The 22,355-nt window shown below is 43.1% G+C and overlaps 1 protein-coding gene across 1 annotated transcript; it reads right to left on the bottom strand.

The window, feature by feature from the left end:
• Nucleotides 1-909: 909 nt before the first annotated feature.
• Nucleotides 910-21,737, bottom strand: LOC118114492 (rabphilin-3A). The gene is made up of 18 exons (XM_035164933.2): nt 21,441-21,737; nt 11,395-11,466; nt 11,266-11,277; nt 10,942-11,067; nt 10,661-10,790; nt 10,433-10,516; nt 10,185-10,344; nt 8,634-8,819; nt 7,819-8,001; nt 4,902-4,981; nt 4,681-4,755; nt 4,197-4,306; nt 3,965-4,091; nt 3,821-3,877; nt 3,553-3,707; nt 3,381-3,462; nt 3,153-3,249; nt 910-3,063 (listed from the first exon to the last, which is right to left on the bottom strand). Exons 2-18 carry the CDS (start codon nt 11,448-11,450, stop codon nt 2,933-2,935), a joined length of 1,851 nt encoding a protein of 616 aa, XP_035020824.1. The 5' UTR covers nt 11,451-11,466; nt 21,441-21,737; the 3' UTR covers nt 910-2,932.
• Between the last annotated feature and the right edge of the window lie 618 nt (nt 21,738-22,355).

The raw sequence follows: 22,355 nt of genomic DNA, 5'->3' as shown, positions 1-22,355 counted from the left end.
GAGCGTTTGATCTGACTCCGACAGGCAGGAACCACGCTAGTTGTAAATTCCCGAGGTGATGAATTGTATCTCCCTTAGGAAATAACTTTAGATCTATAGGGTTTAGGAAGAAAAGTGCAGAGCTGCCCTAACAGGTTAGAGAAGATGCTTTAAAGTTAAGTGATCATCTTGAGTTATTGATTATCTTGAGTTAGTAAGGGATCATCGTGAGTTAGTAAGCCATTATATTGAGTTAGTAAGTCATTTATTTTAGTTAGTGATTCATTAGTCTGAGTAAGTAAGTTACTATCTTGACTTAGTAAGTGATTATGTGGAATTAGTCATGGTATTGAGTAACGAAGTAATTTTATGGAGTTAGAGTTGGGTTGGTAAGTGATTAACTTGATTTAGTATGTCATTATCTTGAGTTAATAAGTAATCAGCTTAAGTTAAAGAGTGATTATCATGGGTGATCAAGTGATTATCTTAAGTGAGTCATAATCTTGAGTTAGTAAATAATTATCTTAGGGTAGTAAGTGATTATCTCGACATAGTAAGTCATTATCTTGGGTTAGTGTGTCATTATCTTGAGATACAAAGGTATTACCATGTTATTATCTTAAGTAAGTTAGTTATTATAATGAGATAAATGCTGTAAAATAAAAGATAGATATTTTGATTTAATACAGTACATCCTATACTATGAATTAAGACCATAAGAAATACAGTGGCTCCAAAAAAAGATTTTGAATACAGATGACATCACATTAACATTACAATAACAATTCCAAGCATTGGTGAGGACGCATATATGTTTCCCTTTTCCTTTCATTCCATCTTCTGTGATTATCTTTATACACACACACACACACACACACACACACACACACACACACACACACACACACACACACAGAGAGAGAGAGAGACTTGTCCTTTTTCATTAGTTTTTATTGATCTGTGTAAACTCTCTGCAAAATCTTTACATGCAAAGTTATTTGCAAACATACATATTCCCATGCATGCACTATCTATTTACAATTACAGAGATAGAACCGAGAACATTCCACTGAACTGGCAGAATCAAGTAGAAGACAGATATAGGTTTAGCTCAAAGAGAAGCCTGTTCAAAAAATAAACCAAAAATATTGATTATAATTTATGCCGATCATCATCTGATGATGTCTAGCTGACGTAGTACAACATTGTATGTGTGGTGCTACTGGTGGTTGTTTTGATCTCTGCCACAGGGGGCAGAGTGGCTGTACAGAGAACACAAGACACAGGAGAGATTTGAGTGTGTATGTACATAAAGTCTCGTTCAAAGAATGAAGTTAATCTTAGCGTCTGCTACTGATAGAGTTGGATCAAGTCTGATCTTTTTGTCCATGTGCTTAGTTTATTATAACTCTATCCAGTGAATGCTATCAAACCGGATTATTCAGATTACACCAATAGTCATCATAGTCATGCAGCATATGTCCTCTTGTATTTAAAGAATTAACAGGAATGTTATGGGGAAGAAGTGTAAACATTAATGGAATTACAATAGCATTAATTTCTTACAAAGTATATATATATATATATATATATATCTTGAACCACAAGACATTTCATGCATAGGTTTTTTACTTTTCATCTTTGTGATGTTGGAATAACTTGCAAACAGCTGTATAAATTGAGGTCATTCCACTTTGTAAGGTGTGCTTTCCTTGGTTTGCTGTGATCAGTGAACAAATATACACTAAAGCCTTGAGTGATTGGGATGTGGCAGAGGGAAAGAAGCGCCCTGCTTTGTGCAAAGGATTGACGTAGAAGTGGGCCTTGGCCGCACCAGGCACAGTGCATGCAGGTAAAGCTGCACATTCTTTTGACATAACCTGTTCCACCTTCTCTCTTTGTTTAGCAGAGCTTCCAGGTTTTTAGTTTTCTATTTTTTTTTTTAAGGGAAACCTGTAAGAAACGTGACCATGTAAACACTGCAGTAGAAAACCGCCAGCTTCAGGAGAGAAGAGGTAGCAGGAGGAGAATCTGTTTTCTCCTGCGAAACCACAGCTGAGAGATAATCTGAAAAAAAGAACGTCGTCGTTCACGTTTCAGTTCCTCTAATCACACAGTTAATACTTCCCACTAACTTAAAATTCACAGCTTCAATAGACATACATTAAAACTCCTAATCCTTAACTAGGTGTGCTATAGTTTTTAAATCACAAATTAACAGCAACTGATGACAGACTCATCAAGCTCATGGTCCACTCATGTATGCATCATCTGTGCATCAGATGTCTATCCTAACCTGAGCAATGTATCAGTATGTAAACATTTCTTCTTCATGGAAATATACACTATGTTCAGGACAGTGGGCACAGTTGAAATATCTTAAGGTGCAGCTGCGTGTTTTCTTATGTCTGTGGCTTGGCATGCTTAACACAGTTCACTGAGCGTGATGAAATCACATGAAAAATCTAAAATAATACCCTGACAGTCGAACAAATTTCACTCACGAGCTTAAATGAAATTAGTTTTGACCTCAGACACCGAAAAAATATTGCTTTTCTTGTTCTGTGCCAGCGCAATTCAAACTCTTAAATACCTTTAGCGGAGAATTCATCAAGTTCGGCACACTATTTAAACATCAGGCATGATGGTCTTTATGCAGCTGTTGGTTGATAGATTTCTCGCTTACATTAATCAAATCTCGAATTCATTTCTGCCATGATTTGTCCCAGAGGCAGATTAGGTATCAGCACAGGCGGGTAAATTCGTGAATAAGGGGACGGGGAGTGAGTTTTCTACACCAGGGAGAAGGAAGGATGCGAGCAGTGCCTGTGTGATGGTCAGGTAGAGAACAAATAGATAAACACAACGAAATGAGGGGGAGAAGGTGCTTTAGGAGATGCCAAGTAGGAAGGAAAGGTTTTAGCTCATGCTGTGGATGGGGTGGGGCAAGTGGTTAATCGCTAGCGACGTGGTTCTCGTTGTACAGGGTGTGCCAGCGCTCAATCTTCTTGTCCTTGTTCTTCAGACACTCGTACCAGTGCTTCAGCCGCTCTCCTTTGGCGGTGATTCCCAGCTGACACCCGCCTGTCAGAGAGAAAAGTGAGGCGTGAAAAAGCGAGGTGGTGCACAAGAGAGAATTTCATTTTGACGGCATCAAAGCAGTGATCATTTACCGATGTAGTCGTTGGACTTCCCGATGTCGTAATCCCACACAGAGATGTCTAAAGACTTTTTAGCCAGGTCGCTGTGTTTGATGTCATAGCTGAATTCCTGAAATTGGATTTAGACAATTAATCATCACTTCCAAAGCCTCTTCAGAACTTTTTTCAAACCCGATTTTAAAACATGATTATATAATAATATCTTGGGAATAAGCTGATTTTATCATTGTCTTTACAAACCTCATTAAACTCTGGGTTTAAAGTTCTCTTTTTGATTTGTGTTTTGCTCTTGCCCTTCTTCCCCATGTCAGGTTTCAGACATCTGCAAATTATACATACACATAGAATCTGATTAATGCCGTCTCAAGAGTCACGTACAGTCACAATGTTCTTCTCATTCTGCTTCACCTACATTTTGACATAAGGGTCAGAGTATCCATTAGCATCCATGGCAGCCAAGTGAACGCAGCGCACGACACCCACAATGAGGCGGTTCTGCGGGGAGCTGTACATGAGGGAGATCAGGACCCGGCCGCGCTCTTCTACCTCTCCGCCCTCTTTCCCTTGCTGAAACAGAGCAGAGGCAGAAAACATCTTTGTGGGATTCTTGGTAAGATTTATATCTACTTCTGGTGGAATCTGCCACGTTTAGACATGCTTGGGAAATAAAAAAGACTTGCCTCATCTTCGTAAAGAGCTATGCCTCTGGCCGCCCCTGCTGTTGCAGTTTTCTTCGTCTGCGAAGAAAGAGATCACAGCCGCTCAATAAGAGACTGAGACAAGGAGAACAGAGCCTGGTTTGCATGTAACTGGGTTTCACTCACAGGGATGACTCTTTCCAGACACACGTTAAAGTTCTTCTTCTGGTTCATCTTCAGTTTCTTCAGCGCCACTCGGGTTTCCCCAATAAATTCATTGTGCCCGAACTTGTCTTCATCACAGACGGAGAGCCTGAGGAAATCAAACAAGAGTCTTAAATCATGCAGGGTCAACTGCGGGCAGAGTTTGATATGTGAATGTGGGTTTGTTGCAGCTATGTGAGAGTTAAGTATCCACCTGAGGGTCTTGCGCTGCATGTCCTCATCCGTCAGGCCGTGGTAGGTGAGCGTCTCATTCCATGCGGGGTTGCGGGTGTTTCTCAAGGTCTTTGTGCGCAGCTTGTTAGACTGATAAGGACAAGGAAATTGAATCATTTCGTGGCACGTTGCCACTGCACAAGATCACACACATCTGTGGTTTGTGGTGTGTTATGACACATGGATTTATGCAGCTCAGACCCGCCCCATTATCCACTCCACAAATGATATAGATATACATTTACTGCAATGTCTCCATGTATTTCTAGACATCATCCGTGAGTCAATTTTATGCAACGTGTTCATTTAAGCCACAAGGTGTCAGGCTTGAGCTTGCAGAAAGGCCTCTCAGCCTCCAACAGGGTCTAAAATCACCACCCTTCCTGTTTTGCTTAGCAGGATATTAGGGTCATAAATCTTTCAAGAGAAGTAAAAGCTTAATGTAGGAAAGGTGAGTCTTTTACCTTACTAGCCCCCGGCAGCAGATGAAGCTTGACATAAGGATCTGCCAACCCGTTGGAGTCCATGGGCTTCAGTCCCTGAGGAGGGAGAGATCACAGTGTCAGTCACATCGTCGAGAACGGCAGCGAGCAATTAAGCTAAAGAGCCGCTCAGGAGCTTTTTAACATAAACCACTTGGCTGTAATGATTCCTTTGTGCGACAGAACGAGGAGGAGAGTGGTACCTTTCCTTTGAGGATGCTGCAGTGGAGGCTGTTGCTTTCCTGTTCGTAGTGCAGGCTGAACTCCAGAGAGCCCAGAGTAGCTGAAAGAAACACCCAGAGCAATCGTCACATTAGACTGCAGAGACATAGAAAAATATGCTCTGGAATAATTAAAACAAAGAGAGGGACAAAGGGGATATAAGCGAGAGAAGCTCTTCTAATTAAACACTCAACATGTGAATAGGAGTAAGAATTAGGCACCAGCGCAGAATGGACAAGAGGGATTGATAATGAATTCAACAAATAATTCTTTACCTTGACTCATGTAAAACATCCATATGACACATTCACAGGTTTTTATTTACCTAAAGTAAACCTAATGTGAGCTGGAGAATCTCCCCCAGGCCCATGATGTAAAATAAATCAAATAACAAGTCTCAAAGGAAGACGTTCAGAAAGTAAGGTTCTGGATAAGAAAAAATAATTAGTGAAGTGCTGCCCACACAGATTTTCTTTGGAGGAGTTTCATTGCCTCGCATTTCTGTAGGGGACAAAATAATCAAAGGTCATTTGTTAATTTTTTTATGTAACTGTAACTTTTCTGGGCTGAGATTCACCACAAAACTCGAGAAGTTATAGCCGCCTGAGCCACTGAGACCAATCAGTTCTCATCATCACAATAGCCAAATAAGACCACTGCTATTTCTGCCATTTTCACTCCCAACACAAGGGACTGGATCCAGCACCAGGGGGAATCTAAATCCTGCTAGCCCTGTTGTATCTCAAATTATTTGCACAGCTCCATATTCCCAGATCTCAATAAAATAAATTAACACCCAGTCCCCCCGAGAGGGAATAAAGGCCGTTAGACGCTGCAGGCGCAGAACATGAAAATGGCTTGGCACCAATCTCATCATGAAAATGGGATACGGGATATATTTAAAAAATAAATAAAACTGCACATTACAAGTACATTCAGAAAGTATTCAGACCCTGTCACTACATCATTTTTTACTGCCTTAAGACAAAAATGAAATGATTATTAAAAACATAATAATTTCCACTCAATACTTTCGAATAAGAGAATTTCCAAAGTTTAGTAAAAAGATAAACAGAAATATAATATTGACATAAGTATTCAGCCTCTTTGCAACCCTGATGGTCCCTCTGGCTGAGCTCCAGAGATGCTGTGTGGGGATGGGAGAAGCTTCCGGAAGAACAACCATCACTGCAGCGCCGGGCTCCACCGAGCTGGGCTGGGCCAGACGGAAGCTCATCGACAGTGAGAGACACATGAGAGACTCAGACTCTGAGAAACGGACTCTGAACTGAAAGACTGAACTGTTATGTTCGGGTTAGACCATGTAATTTAATTTTGACCCAGGCAGAAAAAGAGAAAACTGGAACAGATTTAAATGTGCAAATCAAATTCTAAGTTATATTTAACAAATAAACCAAACAATTTATCAAATAAACCAAACAACCAAATCAAATCTGGATTAATTTAGGAACTGTAGCAACACAAAAACGTAATCATAAACCTCAAGAAGAACATAAACACAAATGGACAATTAACAACTAAAGATCACCGCGAGAGAACAACTTAATCCAACACTGCAATTAAGGGAAAATTCACCCTCCTTCTCAAAGGAGTAATATACAAAAAAATCACCGCCTCACTCACAGCTCTGAGCTGGCAAATGGGCACTGGCCCTGTCTCTCCTGGTCTTAGTAGGTTTGCCAAATTGGTAAGTGGGTCCCGGTGTGCTAGCTCACTCACCAATGGAAGGAGGGGGGAGGGCGTGACCTGGATAGGCACAGGGGAGACGGTGAAAAAAAATGCACAAACAACCCCCACCGCCATGACAAGGGCGGTTAGAATTGGTTGTCCTTCTGGAAGTTTCTGCAGCTCCACACAGGATCTCATGGTTCAGTTTTCTCTCTGCTTTGTCAGCCGGGAGACCTTAAATATGCCGGTGTGTGTCTTTACAAATCCTGCCCAACAGAAGGTGATTTGTTCATTTTTACCCCCTGCACACAACCAACTAATGCAACCACCTGTTCAGTACTGTATATTAAAGTACAGAGTCAACATGCCTTTGAATTTCACAAAACTACACACACATGGTCTCTATGTGCACATGCAGCACTTATAAGGGGTGGGGGGCTGGCTGAAAGGGGATGGCAGAATTGGCAGGATATTAAGGGGGATGGTCTTTGGGTTGATTTGGTTTAAAGGGAATAGCAACTCCCCCCATCCTCCTGCAAATTGCCCACTGACGTCCTATCAACGTGCTGAGACGTCTCAAAGATGATGAGATGAACTAGGAGCGTCATAGCAAAGTGTCTGAAAACGTCATATTTCAGTTTTTCCATTCAAATAAATGAGTAAAAATGTCTAAATCCCTATTTATGCTTTGCCATTATAGGGTATAGATTGAAGAATGATAGAACTGTCCCTTCCTTGATGCTCTGTAGCTCATGTATCACATTGATTTAATGATTCTCATTCTGATACACACTTCCTCTGCATTAGATCCTCGGATATCGATTTTCATGCTTCGACAACATATGGTGCTTATCATTTGTTATTTTTTACCCGGCTCAATAGATGCTGCCGGAACAATACTTGCTGTTTGCTCCGACTATCTGGATATTTAAAGCTATGAATTAATACCAGCAGACTAAAAGGGAGACTCAAGTATCAACGCAGAATGACCCAGAATCCCTGAGGGGAACATAAATGCTGCCAAATTAATGACATCAATGCCCAACAATGTATTCTGCATGACTATATTATGTTTCGCTTCATTAAAAGGAAAGAAAGGTGCTATTTACCTGGAATGGTTGAGAAGAAATCATTAATGTCAAACCGAACATGAGGAGAAATCAAAGCAGCCACATTCGTCTGTGAGAGGAGAGCAGTTGGTTAACTCACTGGCTTCATCAGAGTCGTAGTCGTTGGCCTCCTCCTCCTCCTCGGCTGGGGGAGCTTGCTGTCGGACAGGAGCAGAACCATATGTAGCCGGCTGCCTCCTCTCCTCTCTGACTCCAGGGGGCGCTCTCTGCTCTGGAGGAGCTGCAGCGGAGGAGAACGCACCTCCGTCTCCTGCCACTTGACCTATGACCACATTAAAGCAATCAAGTCAGCGGCTTCTTCCTTCGGAGGCTACATTTGAAGAACGATTACGTCACAGCGGAGAGACTAGGCGGTGCCTACTTGAAGGCTCCTCCAAACGCGGTCGACAAATGGGTCCTTTTATCCCCAAGAAATGAAGGCTCCAACAAGTGGATCCTTCCCATCCAATGCCAGGATTAATTTCGCTTTGGTGACGAAACAAGTAATGTCGACGGGAAGCGACAAGATGTCCAATGCTTGTATATCACGCTTCAACTCAACCGAACAGCTAACGGTACAAACCAAGGGGCGTTAAAATGATCTCGTCCTTTCCAACTTCAGCTTTGTTGCCTGGCAACAGCAACAAGGGCGGTACGAGCTGGTGACGCTAATCACGGAACACCTCCGTGGCCTAGGCCGTGAGATTTTGGCTCGGCCTTCGCAGTATATGCAGCCTACTTAGACTGCCTCTGTAGTGGGCCGGGTAGACTGCGTCCTCTGAAGGATGCAGCCACTGAACTGAGACACAGCTTCAGTCAAGTGAGACGGCACGAAATGACACATCAGGGATTCAATGTTTGATTAACGTTTGTGACTTTCATATGAAAGGGGGTACTGTCCTCGCTGTCTCTCACCCTGCTGAGCCATGGCGAGCGATGACGCCGGCTGCGGCCTGGAGCTCTGCACGGGAACCATCTTCTTCATCACCACAGGGCCACCCTGCCCCGCCTCCTGGGGGCCCGCCCCGCCTGTGGCCATGTGCACCGCTGATGGTTTAGGGGCCACAGGTGGGTAACCAGCACGGCCCTGTGGCTCTGGGCCTAAAAATGAGCATGAATAGCATAATACAGTAAACACACAGACACAGGATACATGAGGGAGCCGCACATAATCACACCTCTCCAGGCTCCGACTGCAGTGGAATCTGTAATAGTCTCTCTGCATACTTTTGATGTTGCGGCTTTTTCATTGCGAAGGCATTGACCTACATACGTTACAACAAGCTGTGGCAGCTGACTACTGTACATGCAGCAGCTATATACAGTCTGTCCGTCTGCTCAAGCTACACCCTCTACTTGGACCCATCATGCCAGCACCACCTGGAGGCTCATCCCATGACACAGCATGCACCTTCCGACAGCTTAATTGAGCTCTTCATCCACCCTCCTCTGCAACAGTAGGTGGTGCTGCCATATCTGGGAAGCAAATAAAAGGTCTGATGTTTGGGAAAAGAGCCGCTAGGTGGATTAAAGTCAGACTGAAATAAAATTAATTTCTGCTGTTAAATTAACAAATACAAATCCTGGTGTTTGTTTTTTTTCAAAGTGTGCTTTGAAAGGGGGAAAAGTTGAAAAACCCTCCTTGTATTGATGTTGTAGTGTACTCTATATATTATAATGTTCTGCTCTCAGGTCATCGGATCTTAGACCCTGTTCAGACCTGGTATTGGCATCCGTCCTGAGGGATCTGATCACAAGTGGTCAGTGCTAAGTACGTATGTTCACACCTGACATTTAAATGCATCCTGAACGTGTCTCCTGTGATCATTTGGGATCAGATTTCACTTCCCTGCTCTACAGTGTGTTGTGCAGTTATTCTGCGAAGAAAGTATCAATTATTTTGTAGTGGTCAGTGATGATATTGTGGTGGTGGCCACAAACAAATCAACATATGGACACAGAGAAGCATAAAATATGTTTGATTCATTGTGAAACTGAAGCAGGTCAGAGGATGTCAGCTGAGTAAGTGGTCCTTCATATGTGGTGCAGGATGCATTTGCGTTCACACAGTGAATAGAATGTGGCCACATGTGTCCAACCACCTCGGAATGTGGTCTGAGTGATCAGACCTCAGGACACATTGAGGATACATTTAGATGTGTTCAGACCTGAACATTTAAGTATTTTGTGTATTTCCTTTTACAAGATAATAAAGAGAATTTAAATTTCAGATCAACTTTAAAAAATAACATGCAGCATTACTGAGGATCAGTTTCTAGACATTAAAAAAATTGCCTAAATCTTGCTGCTCACAGGCAGGAGTCTGGGCTAAGAGATGTAATGTAAATCAACAGTTTGTGAGAACAATGTCACTGTCAAAAAAACCTGCTGGTCGCCTCATGTAAAGATTTAGATTCAAGAAGATTCAAGACTGAAAAAGAAAAGCTGAGTCTTGGCTTTGTCTACCTGCAGGTTGTGCTTGAGTTACTGCCGCTCTGGGCTTAGGGGCCAGCGGCCCCTTGGGCTCTGGGGCTCCAGCCTCTCTTGGTTTGGATAATGGCATCGGTGACGGCAAGAAATGTTTCGGAAAACCTTTGAAGAACCAGGCCCCAGACCTCTTCCACACCTGAGAAAAAAGAACAAAATATATGGGTTATAAGCTGTCAAACACATAATTGAATTCTTTTATTTGTTCACTGCAGTGAAGCGCTCACCTCTCGCTGTTCTCTGCAGATCTTGCAAAGCCAAACAGCACGTGGCCGACTGCCACACTGTGTACCACACTTGGTACACATGTTCTACATGACAGGAGAAAATAAAGATTTCCAGCTGGTTGTCATTTACGTTATTGTAAATAAACAGCTCATATAGGACGACCTTTCTCTGTTATTAACAGCAGTGTGTTAGTTTATGTCTTTATGTCTGGCTGACTCATTGCCCACCTTTTTGCAGTCCTCACACACCACTGAGCTGACCCCAGGTGAACCCAGCTGCTCCCCACACAGCAAACAGCGGGACAGTCCATCCCCACACACCGTCTTCTTTATGTCGTCCAGGCGGTTTATCAAGCGCCTGCAGCAGCACAGGGTGAACTCTTACTTAAAAATGTCACTGATAATTATCCCAGGTCCAACTGTGTGCACGTCATCAGTTTTAACAGGCGGTTTTCTTTTCTTTTTGACACATATTTGGAGAAATTGCTGCATGTTTTACAATCCCTTACCCGATTCTCTCCTGCTCCATGGCCTCCATTTTCTCAGCCCGGGCAATCACGCTGTTTATAATCTCCTTCTCTTCATCTGTCAGGTCTGGATTGGAACCAGGGCCTGGCTGCATGGTCCAGTTGCCCCTGTCAGGCAACAAAGTGTCCACGTGAGATTACACTAGCTCTGTGGTTTGTATTCAAAGATACACAAACGGAGCAAACACAGGGAATGAGAGAACATGCATTTACAGAAACAAAACACGACACTGCTCTCTGGACAGAGATAGAGCAGAAACACAGTGTAGGAGATGAGAGAGGTGGAGTAGGAGCTGATCTACTTACTTCTCTTTTTCACTGTGTCACAGACGACACATCAGAGAGATGCAGATGAAACAAAGGAGGACACGGTTTAGTGTTGATGTCGCCATTAGAAATTGACACGAACAAAACCGTTTTGACCGTCATGCTTACCTAGAATGCATGTTCCTCTGCCTGTCGTTAGACATCCTCATCGCCGTGTCCGTCATGCTGCACAGTCACACTCTGCCAGGAAAAGAAAGACGGCGAATAATTCAGCCTAAGTCAAGCGAACTCAGAGATATTCTCTCTCTTTGTTTCATGCTTATGCAGCACTGACTTAACTGCAACTGTGGACAGTGCTGAGCTCATATTGGCAAAACACCAGACACACTGTCTTTAATTGCCACTCTGATTTAATGCTAAATAAAAGGTAGAATGACCCCACAGTCACAATCATCTTGAGCCTAACGACCTCTAGAATAAACATAAATCAATTAAAGCTTCCATAAAGGTGATTATGACTCAAATTTTTCCCTTCAGCTCCTTTCTTCATATGAATTTACTGAAACAGCAACTAAATGTTAGAAGTGGCAACATGGGCACATTTCCTGTTGCAGAATCAGAGCCATCTCCTTTTGCCAAGCCATCAAATTCATACCACATACATATTCAACCAGAACCAGGAAAACATCATTAAGACATAAAGACAAAGGATCTGTAAAAAACAAGCCTAGACTATGCTGACACATACTGGTTCTAATACCAATACAGATAATCGACGTGAGGGCTTAGGAGATAAGGTTTCACAAATTGGGGGCAAGGCCAATTGTTTTAGCGGCTCCGAGGGAAACTGTGTGGAAATGCTTCCAGTTTTGAAAGAAACAGACAGTTCCATGTTGTAGGAGTGGTTCATGCTTATATCCAGGAAGAGGAGGTGAACCTTTTTCTGAAAAAGGATAACCGAGTGTTTGTAATTGTTCATAGTATGTTGGTTGAAGCTGAGCTTTTTATGATGAGGGTGTGTTATGAGGAGGCTGATGAGCCATTTGTTAGATCTGTGGGAAGTTTAATGTCACTCAATGTGGTGAGAATGGAGACTGGATCGTTTGTAGCTGAGAACAGTCTCTGAGAGGCTGCGTTGTCTGAGTATTTCTCCTACTTGATGTCAAGAGATAAGCTTTTGCACTCACTTGTGTGCAAACAGGCCGACGACGCATCCCCGCACTAACGATGACAGTGGGAAACAGCGAGCTGTCAGCTATTAGCTCTTATCCATACGATACAGCAGCAATCTAATTTACTCTCAGGGTGACATGGAAAAGATGGTGCAAAGGATGTCAACAGAAATCACTGAAGTCGGCTGAGTGTCTGTGTGTGTGTGTGTGTGTGTGTGTGTGTGTGTGTGTGTGTGTGTGTGTGTGTGTGTGTGTGTGTGTGTGTGTGTGTGTGTGTGTGTGTGTCTAGGTCGCTGACTTGGAGCTTTGTATCTGCCAGACAGCACCAGGCTGAGGGAACACAGCAGTGTCCTGAGGGCAAGTACCAGCAGCCGGAGACGACCGGCAGGCTCCGAAAAGGAGCAACAAGAGGAACAAAAAGCTCTTTGGAGCCTCAAATGTCGAGAACCGTGGTGGTGTAGTAGGAGGAGGAGAGTGCAGGCGCTGAACTGGAGAGAGATACAGTCAGGAATACGTAATGATCACGCTAAAAGGGAAATCAATAATTTTCGCTTGTCTTCAGCTTTTTTCACAGCAGTAAATTCCAGCACTAAAGAACCTTGGAGAAAGTGAGAGACGGGGGGTGAGGGAGGGGTGCGTGCACCACCGTCTCCCTCGTTGGGCTGCTCGTGTTCTGCTGCGTAACATCAGGCTACATACCTTTTTCGAGCTGTAATCTGTTGCTGCACCGCCTGCGGGACTCGCAGAATAACAACCCATTTTCCTTGCTATCAATAGACACTCTGGGTGTGGGCCCTCTCCCTCTGATGCTGCTGCTGCATTCAGCCAACAGTGAAAACACAAGTCTTCAGGGAGTAGACGTTACTCTGACTTCACAGGGTGTATTGTAGACACCGAGGCTCTTGAGCGTGGCCCTTTTTTCACTTCACCAAAATTAATTATCCCACTTTTGTGTAACACGATTGTCCTGTATGAGGAGAGGCAAACAGATTGGAGGGGGGGGGGGGCATTCAGACTTTGGGTCTGGTAATCACTGACTCAGACGAGTCCCAGCTCTCCGGTGCTGGAGACGGATGTTACTGCATCACATCGAAGTGCACTCTTTGCTCGGGTGACAATCCAATTAACATTCAGGAGGAGTGTGGAGGATCCTATCCACACTTTTTCTCATAAAGAGCAGTCAGCAGAGGCTTTGATGTGCGGCGTGGTTTCATTATTGGTTCAGTCGGGGAGGGTTTTACATCTCAAAGTGTACATATTCTAAAAATGTGCCGCAGGCCAATTATAATAGACTATCTCTCCCAAAATGCCATATTGATCTTTGTATTTCTGCAGTCGTGACACCGCTGTGACCCTCAGTCTGTCATCCTCCGTGCTGTTATGTTATAAATGTGGCTAATCTGCGTCATCCTCTCCGTGTTTTCCTCCCATAGATGATGATTCAGTCAGGTGGTGGGTTCTGCTCTCTCTCTCTCTCTCTCTTTCTCTCTTTTTTCTTTTCAAAATGTCATGACAAAGTGATGTGTCCCTGGGCAAAGTGGTGCCCAGGAGCATGACTACGAACAGATCATGTGTGAGATGACAACAGCAGAGACCATAGGGGGAGCAAAGACTGGAGATAAGTCATCTTGCCTGATCATTGTAAGTCATCGACCCAGTGGGAGAATTTCACACGGAGGTGGTGAGGATCAATTTAGAAACCTAGCTGCGTCTCCTCCTCGGGGCCCGAGAGGACGAACCTGCATCTGTGCATCTTCAGGGACGTATGCATACACAACCCCGAGAGCACACCCTACACATTTTCTTTTCCATTTTTAGAAACACAGTCATGCGCTCTCCTTGGATACTTGAGAGTGAGTGTTTAGTATGAGTAACTAGCATCATGTCTCTTCAGACACCTGCACAAATTAGTGTTATTACATGACTTTCCACAGCAGATGTATGAGTCATTACTACAGATTTTATGAAGGGGGGAGGAATGTAGACTGGAATAAGAATACCTTATGGCCTGTCTTTTTATTTCAAGATTTTGGTGCTCACTTGTGGAAACTGAAAGAGGAGAAAGCAGGTGACAGCGGGACATTGATGGATTGATCCAACATGGATCATTATGGACACTGCGCTGAGAGCAGCAGAGCGGAAGAGAGCCCTTTTACTGAGATCAGCAAAAAAAAACAATGTGTAAAAGGTTTTACTCCAATGTTTTCATGTCATTATCAAGCAATTTGTCCTATAACAACAAGTTGACATGTATTCACCAATATCGCATTAAATTTTGAGAAAAATGCCAAATATAAGCTGTTTCGGGGTATTTAAATGTTTGCTCATATTCCTTTTTTACCCTCTTTATATAATCATACACTGAATATATTTGGGCTTTAGGATGTGGGACTATTTTTGACTATTTTCTATTATTTTTACATGTTTAATCTAGCAGTTTAAAAAAAGTACACAGATTTATCAGTAATGAAAATCGGCTCTATGCAAAAAGCAATTTTTTTATCTATCAGACACTATATGTGCTGCTTTACTTAAATTCCAGGGCGACAATTCCCTCGCCATCCTGCAACAGGGACACCTCTAAAAATGGGTTAATGAGAATCGGAGATCAATGATTGCACGGCCCCTCACTTTAATTTATCTTTCACCAGGCCCCCATTTGTATCTTAATGCCTCTGGCTACAACATACATAGCTGTAATGGAGGTCACCCTAAAGCGCTGCTGTAGCCTGGCCATCGCAGTGTCCCTGTGGACTCAGATCAGCACTTTCTTCCAAACCATTTTCCAAGGTGCTGATGCTAAGTAGATTCCACGGTTGATATTCATATCAGTGCAGCATAGCCACCCTAGCAGTGATTTAATAATCCTGGTGAAACCAAACACATTGCTGTGACCATAAATGTTTCATCAGCTCCAACACTCTGGTTTCCTATTAAAGACTCAATATTCTTGCAACTCATACACATTTTTTCCCGATGCTGCAAGAATCCAACTCAGCTGTAAGATTTTTAAACACATAGTCATTACCAGGGTTGTATTGTGTGACTTTTTATTTGAATCTTATCATGTTAGCTATGAACAACATGGTTACACCAAGCACAGCAAAAATGTTTCGTCCAAACTGATCATTATTGTAGAGAATGAGTATGTGGTATGAGGTCAATGTTCTACACTTTTTTTTTTTACCATACTGAAAAACGGGAAATTTAAAACTGGTGTTAAACTGAAATACAGTCTATACATTTTCAGGTTGAATGTCGAAAAATATCTTCATCTGAATAGCTGGCTTAAAGAAGAGAAGGAATAAATAAACTATTTTATTTCATTATAATATTTCTCCCTCTACCATCTGGCCTGGCAGTCACTCACATTGTTTTATGTATTATGAAACACAGCCTGACATCCAGGAGAGTCTTGGCTCGTCCACAGTCTCAACTTAAGTCCTGTGGTGATCTGGAACATCACGTCTGAGCAGGGAAGACTGGAAAAAGTCAATATTTCTTCTTTTATAGCTCCTCTACATTCACATCTCTCTATCTAAGACAGAGCCAATCAGATGTAATCTTTTCCAATAAAAACATATTTTTGGACAGAGGAAAATTGCTATTATAGCTAATTGCAATTATAGCTGGATTAGCTGTTAGCCCACAAGTTCATATTCAACAATGCTACTACCTCAACCAAAAACAGTGCCTTACTGATCATTAGAATCACAAGACGTGTATGATTGAATAAAGAAATCAAAATAAAGGAACTTGAATCCTCTTGAGTGGAAAGTAAAGCCCATCAAGGGTATTTTTATGTTGTTGTCAAATTATGAGTCATCTATAGACCTTCATTAAAATCTTCCAAGTAACATAGTGATACCTTGACTCACATGCAGGCTACATTTCATCAGAAAGTACCACCTCCACATTCTGTAGTGAAACGTGGGGGCTAGTGGGTGGTAGTTCTACAGAGAAAAGGAAATTCAAGGTCTGTGCTGACAGATTTCACAGACAGCATGTCGTATCTTAAAACTGGACACAGCTGACCAAGCCAGAAACACACATGGAAAACGATAGACAGTTGGAGTACACCCAACTGAAAGGGTAACGAGAGGTGATCTGAGTTTCTAGTTGTTCCAGCAGCAAAAAAAACACAAGGTGAGGATTTGTGCATGAAGACCTGCCATGTTTGGAGGCCTGCAGAGGGAACAAATGCTTAGTATACGAAGAAGAGTCTACATATGTGCTACAACCACTCATACATGGAATCAAATGGCCTTAGATTATAGTTTGACTGCTCCTTTTTAGCCACACTCACTCATGGAGTGCCTCTATTGAAGGTATGGCCTAATGTTAGTCCACCGCTTTGGTCCAGACTAAAATATCTTTGACGGAATTGTCATGGCCAGACAGTCATACAGTATGTGTTGACTAGAAAATAAAAAACAAGTTTAAAAAATATATATAATTTGTCCAATGGTTCTCATCTCAGCTTAAGTTTACTTTGTATTCAGCACTAAATTCAAATCAAGCTGCACCACATTTCACTCACTCATGAAATCAGTTTCCTAGTTTAAAAAAAAAAAAATCAATATCCATGAATTATTCTCTGGGAATTAAGAGAAAATGTCCAAACGCCCTATCTCACATTGCGAGAAGAACGTGATAAAGAATTATTGGATACACACCTAAGTTCATTGGGTTTTTCCCTGAGCAATACCACATCCTTCCACCAGGTTTACTGATAATCAGTCCTGTAGTTTTTACGTCATAATGCGTACAAACAAACAAATGGATAAAAAACCCTCTTTGGCAGATGTGATAACAGATGCTAACACGCTAAACTTACCTGGTGAACATGATACATTTTGAACCTGTTAAGCATGTTAGTATTATCAGTGTAAGCATATTAGCATGTTGACTGAGCAGTTAGATCAATGCATCACATGCGCAGTAGAAACATTTTCAAGTTATTTCTTAGTTCATGCTCTGTATATGGTTTACGGAATTACAAGCATCATTTGAATGCATCATTGATTTCTCATACATCAACAGAAATAGATCGCAATAGATTTATTGGACGTAAAAAAAAACAGGCTGAGTGGGGGAGACGGGGCAGGTCGGACCAGAAAACACCGGGGAGTCACCCACTCATAGTGGAATGGCACAACTCCATCCCTCCCCCACAGAGGACTGCGAGATGCCAGCACACTGAGGGGCCGGGACCTGGGCAAGAGTGTAAAAGCACTGCACCAAGAAGCCCTCCACTGCAGGAGGAAAACATCACTCAGCATTTAATTATTTACAGCTCCCACCCACATTGCCTTTCACTGTTTTAAAGGTATTAGAACAAACTGTATGTACTCGCACCTCCTATCAGCAGCACGCACAGAACAGAGGGTCGGGACGGAAAAAGACATCAAGGCCAGAAAGATTGAGAAACCGACAGATGTCTATTTTGGGAAACGGTACGGATGTTTGTTGGTGTTTTAGGTCTGTGGCGGTCGACAAATTATCCATGTTTTCTCTCAGACAATGGTGTTGACAGGGACCATCTGTGGAACCATCTGTGAGGGCTCCTCACCTCTCCAATGTGAGAATGTTGTGCCATTTCAGACACACACCACTACGTCTACTGGGTAGGCACGGCTCCAGGTCTCCGCATTGTTGGAGAACAAACAGGAAAGACCATCCAGCGACCGACGAGCCACCGGGCTGTTATCCTGCTATCACTGCTGGTGCTCTCCAGCAGACCTGAGGGGGTTGGGTGTAGTGTTTTTTTCATTCTTAAATCAACACACACTGAATGAGCAGTTGACCCTCTGTACTTGTCATTTTCACAGCAGAGAATGGCCCGCTGACCCGCAATTTCTCATAAATTTCAATGTAAGACTTTGATATAAAACGACAGAATTAAAAAGCTATCGGACGTGGCGCACTCAATTAGCTGCACTCCAGCAAGAGCCTGCAGTGAGTCTTAGATTTGCTGGGCTGATGGTGATTCATCCTTCTATGCCCCAGAGGTAAGCGGTGGGACTTTGAGAACTGGCTGCTGATGCATTGAACAAGTCATGCTCCTTCAATTTCCTCCAATCTTATCTCGGGGGAAACAAAAACTACCAGACAGTGCCATTAAATCAGCGCAGTGAAGGTCTGTTATAAAGACACTCTGCGTCTTATTCCCTTAACCTGCAGCTGGTGGTCTGCAGAGATAAAGAACATGCTTCCTAACATATAAAGAAGCAAGTCTGGTCTCATCATCAGTGCATCATTGTGATTGGCCATTAGTCTTGTCTCTTTGTTGCTGTTGAGGATCTGGCACAGTTCAGCAGCTGGATATCTGACTCTCCCACTTGGCCCGGCAGCAAACTAGCAGGTACAATACCCCCGGGTGTTTTTAGCGGATGTCAGTTGGCAAATGAGAGCCTGTTCTCGTCTGGAAACACTGCAACTTTGGAGAGAAAAAAAAAATGCTGCTTGGAAGTTTGTCTATGGGACATGCAAAGTTTGTTTATTCAGACGTCACTGTGAGAGTTTGGGACAAGAGCATTAATGCAGCTGCAACATGTGCACAGAAGTAATTATAACCAGCTAAATATAGCAGAACCAGAGATCTAGATTCTTCTAAATCAGGGGCGATAAAGAGAAAACTATTTAAACAGAGGAGCCAGTAATTGTTTAACATCCATTCACAATTGCTGTTGCAGTAATGTGCACATTTAAGTCATTCCTTATTTACTGTTAGCTCTATAGCTTTGAGCAAAGCCACATATTAATGAATATATTTTGACAATTACTCCTTGTTCAAGCACATAGTGTTCTTCAAAAAAGCTTAGAAAATATAATAAAAATCATAACAAATTGACATATATACTAGTGATTTTTTTTTAACATTTTCCTTGGCACTTCGGGGGCCAATCAGGTTTCAGCCGGGGCCAGTGCCCCCGTGGCCCCGCCCCTGGATCTGCCCTTGAAATATAGGTTTCAGAGATAATGAATCGCAGTGGAGAAGAAAGATATGTTGCTTTGTGGTTTACAGATTCGATCACAGCCTGACTCTGTTTTGTAATTTGATTCAATTTTTAAGCTCTTGGGTAACTTTGTGTAAAGGCCACATTAATTACATCTGTCTTTTCCAATATGCCACAGCGTTTCCTCAGATCTAATCACCAGTTTCAGACAGGCCGTGTGAATCGATTCTCAGCCATCGCGCTGATGAGAACTTAAAGACGAAGCCACTCCCTATTGAGGACTGGTGACAACAAATGGCGGAATAATGTCGCTGTTGCAACAAATCAAAATGAGTACACTCACAAGCAGGGAACAGAAAGCCACAGCCCATGTGAGTACAACCTAAGATTTGGGTTCTACGCTCCATGTATGGATTGTGACGAGCACAGAGGAACATGGAGTCATGCACCTTCACCAACTGTGGCCATGGAAACAGCAAGATCAGAAGATGAGAATCAGAATGATTAAACGCAGTGTGTGCATGTGTGGGTCCACCAGTGTGTGTTTGTAGTAGACTGTACCTGTGCCAAATTTCGGGCCATCGGATCACCAAGAAACATGGGCCGCATGGTCATGGTTGAAAAGACAGTACGGCTAGAGAGGAGGACAAGCTGAAGACGTGGGATTATGGGTACAGATGCCTCGTATTCTTCATCTTTAAATAATGCAGTTAGCATACAGAGCACTTACTCCATCCCTCCATCTTTTTTTCACCTTTTCCCTAAACACCCACATTCTCTCATGTTCTCCATGTCTCTCGTTTTACGTAATGTGACCCAACAAACAATTTCCCTCTTTTCTGTCCTGCCTGATTCCATTCTTCCTCCACACAGAGGACGACGTGAGGCTGGCGATCAGACAGAGAAATGTACAGAGAGAGAGAGAGGAACCAGCAGAACATGGGTGTCGTCCAATCACTACTGTGGCTGCTCGTGTGAGAGGAGGCAGCTGCAGATATCTCAGTACGTTCATTCAGTCTTTTCTCCCCTCCCCCATTTAATCCCCATGCTTCAGGTCTGTGCAGGAGGAGTTGGAGATGGTGGAACTGGGAGGCGGGTTCCCAGCTTCTTCTATTCTGGCCTACTTCTGTTCAGGCATAGGCGGGCAATGCACTGGACAGGTCCACAATAAGTCTGTTTACAACACACACACACACACACACACATGCTCTGACTATGCATGTGTAATAATAACCCACTGGTACAGGAAGCGCCTGGCTCACCTGTCCTGTGAGCACAGCTGGAGTCAGGAGCTGAACCTGAACCTGAACCACATCAACATCAGGGGCATCACTGATGTTTTTCCTTCCTATAGTCTGCAGGCACATCAAGCCCCAGTGTGCACTCTAAAAATCCTGCAGCAACGCCCAGGGGCCGCAACCACCCAATCTCCCACATGACTTACCAGGTCTGTTTTCTGTTTTCTTATATCAGATCTGCACTCGTGTTGCAGTACAGTGCACCTCTCTTTTGTTTAACTCATCTTCAAGGGGGATGAAAATCAGCGACATCAAGAGTTACATTTATCATTCATGAATAAACTGAGTGCACGAAGCATAACACACAAGCATGTTGTTGTAAACCAATGCAACAATTCAAAATGAGAGGCAACCTCTCTGCATGAATGGCAGGAAGATTCTGCTGCAGAGGGATGTGTTCATTAAAACATGTTTTCCCCTAAAACAAAGGAATCACTCAAATGGTCATTTGCATAACTACTACCTCTCAAAGATTAATTAACAGCATCTCAATGCAATCTGAGTGCTGCTGCACACATTCACACATCCTCCCTTTTCATTCAAGGGACGCAGAGAGATAATAAAAATGAAATTAATAAATAGAGGCAGTGGAATATGGTCCCTCGTAACAGATCAATTCCACTTCCTCTCTCTCTCTTGTGAATGAAATGCTGCATTCACTCAACTTGTAAATGAGATATTGTAACGCACCGAGCCACTGGCCAAACGCGCTAAGCTCTCAGTGATTTCATGTTGAGGATGTAATGTTTGAAGGAGAAACCTTCGAAGGAGATCGTAAAGCCTACCTGAGTATCCAGCCCTGTGTCTCTCTTCCTCTCTCCTCTCTCCTCCTCCTCTCTCTGGGAGCTGTCAGGGAATGATGCGGACTAAATATCTGTGCAACGCCTGGATCCTACCACAGAGTCACTCATTGCGCATGGTGCCTGTCACCAAAACCCCTCTCTTCTCTGTGCCTGGGCTGAAGGGGCGTTCTTTGGCCGGAGGCGCAGCGGATCTCCCTCTACGGTGCGTGGGAGCAGGTCCTCTATGATCCTGCGTGGAGGAGGCTGGAAAGCCCTTGGTACCCTGGGAAGGAAACCCCTGGATGTGAGGCGATAACAGGGATAAGTGGACAGTCATCACCTGATCCACTTGTCTGGAGAAAAGCGCAGTGGCTGGATCTGTCTCATCATGATCCTGTTGAGGAATCACCGTCGGTTTTATAGGATTATTGACTGTGGAGATTTATAACTGTGCTTTAAACACGTGCCTTACAGTAAGGCATGGCTGCTCAAAGTTGTGTTGACATTTAAACAGGCCTGCAAAGGTTTATTAAAGCATTGAGTTACTATTCAGATTTTCTATTTAAATAGTCACATTACTTAGTTTTTTTGGGGTAGTTTTTATTCTGTTATTTTTTTTGCAGACATTCTCTAATATTTGACAGGAACAGAAACACTGTGATGTTTCCCGGTGATGAATTTTGTTGTCATTTAAATGTTGTTTTACATCATCGATTTCATCCCCAAGAAACAACCGCTGATCATCAGCGTCTTCCCCACTTTCTTACTGTGGCGACACCGCGCCACCTAGCGGCTACAATATTAATCGCACAAAATAAAGAATGAAACGCTACGGAGATCAAATGTGCCAATTGTCTATGAATGTAGGGTTTATTACCATGTGACGTGGTTGCAAACATACACACTAACGGGGGGAAT

Source organism: Hippoglossus stenolepis, chromosome 9 (genome assembly GCF_022539355.2).
Source record: "Hippoglossus stenolepis isolate QCI-W04-F060 chromosome 9, HSTE1.2, whole genome shotgun sequence".
Lineage (NCBI taxonomy): Eukaryota > Metazoa > Chordata > Actinopteri > Pleuronectiformes > Pleuronectidae > Hippoglossus > Hippoglossus stenolepis.
This window is presented reverse-complemented; position numbering and strand designations above follow the sequence as displayed.

Bases quoted from the DNA above. Each gene is read 5' to 3' on its own strand.
- LOC118114492 (XM_035164933.2), bottom strand. From the start codon at position 11,450: ATGACGGACACGGCGATGAGGATGTCTAACGACAGGCAGAGGAACATG. The intron at 8,002-8,633 runs GTGAGAGACAGC...ATGTGGTCATAG, and splicing joins GCTCGCCATGGCTCAGCAGG to GTCAAGTGGCAGGAGACGGA. The intron at 4,307-4,680 runs GTAAAAGACTCA...TGTCCTTATCAG, and splicing joins TGCTGCCGGGGGCTAGTAAG to TCTAACAAGCTGCGCACAAA.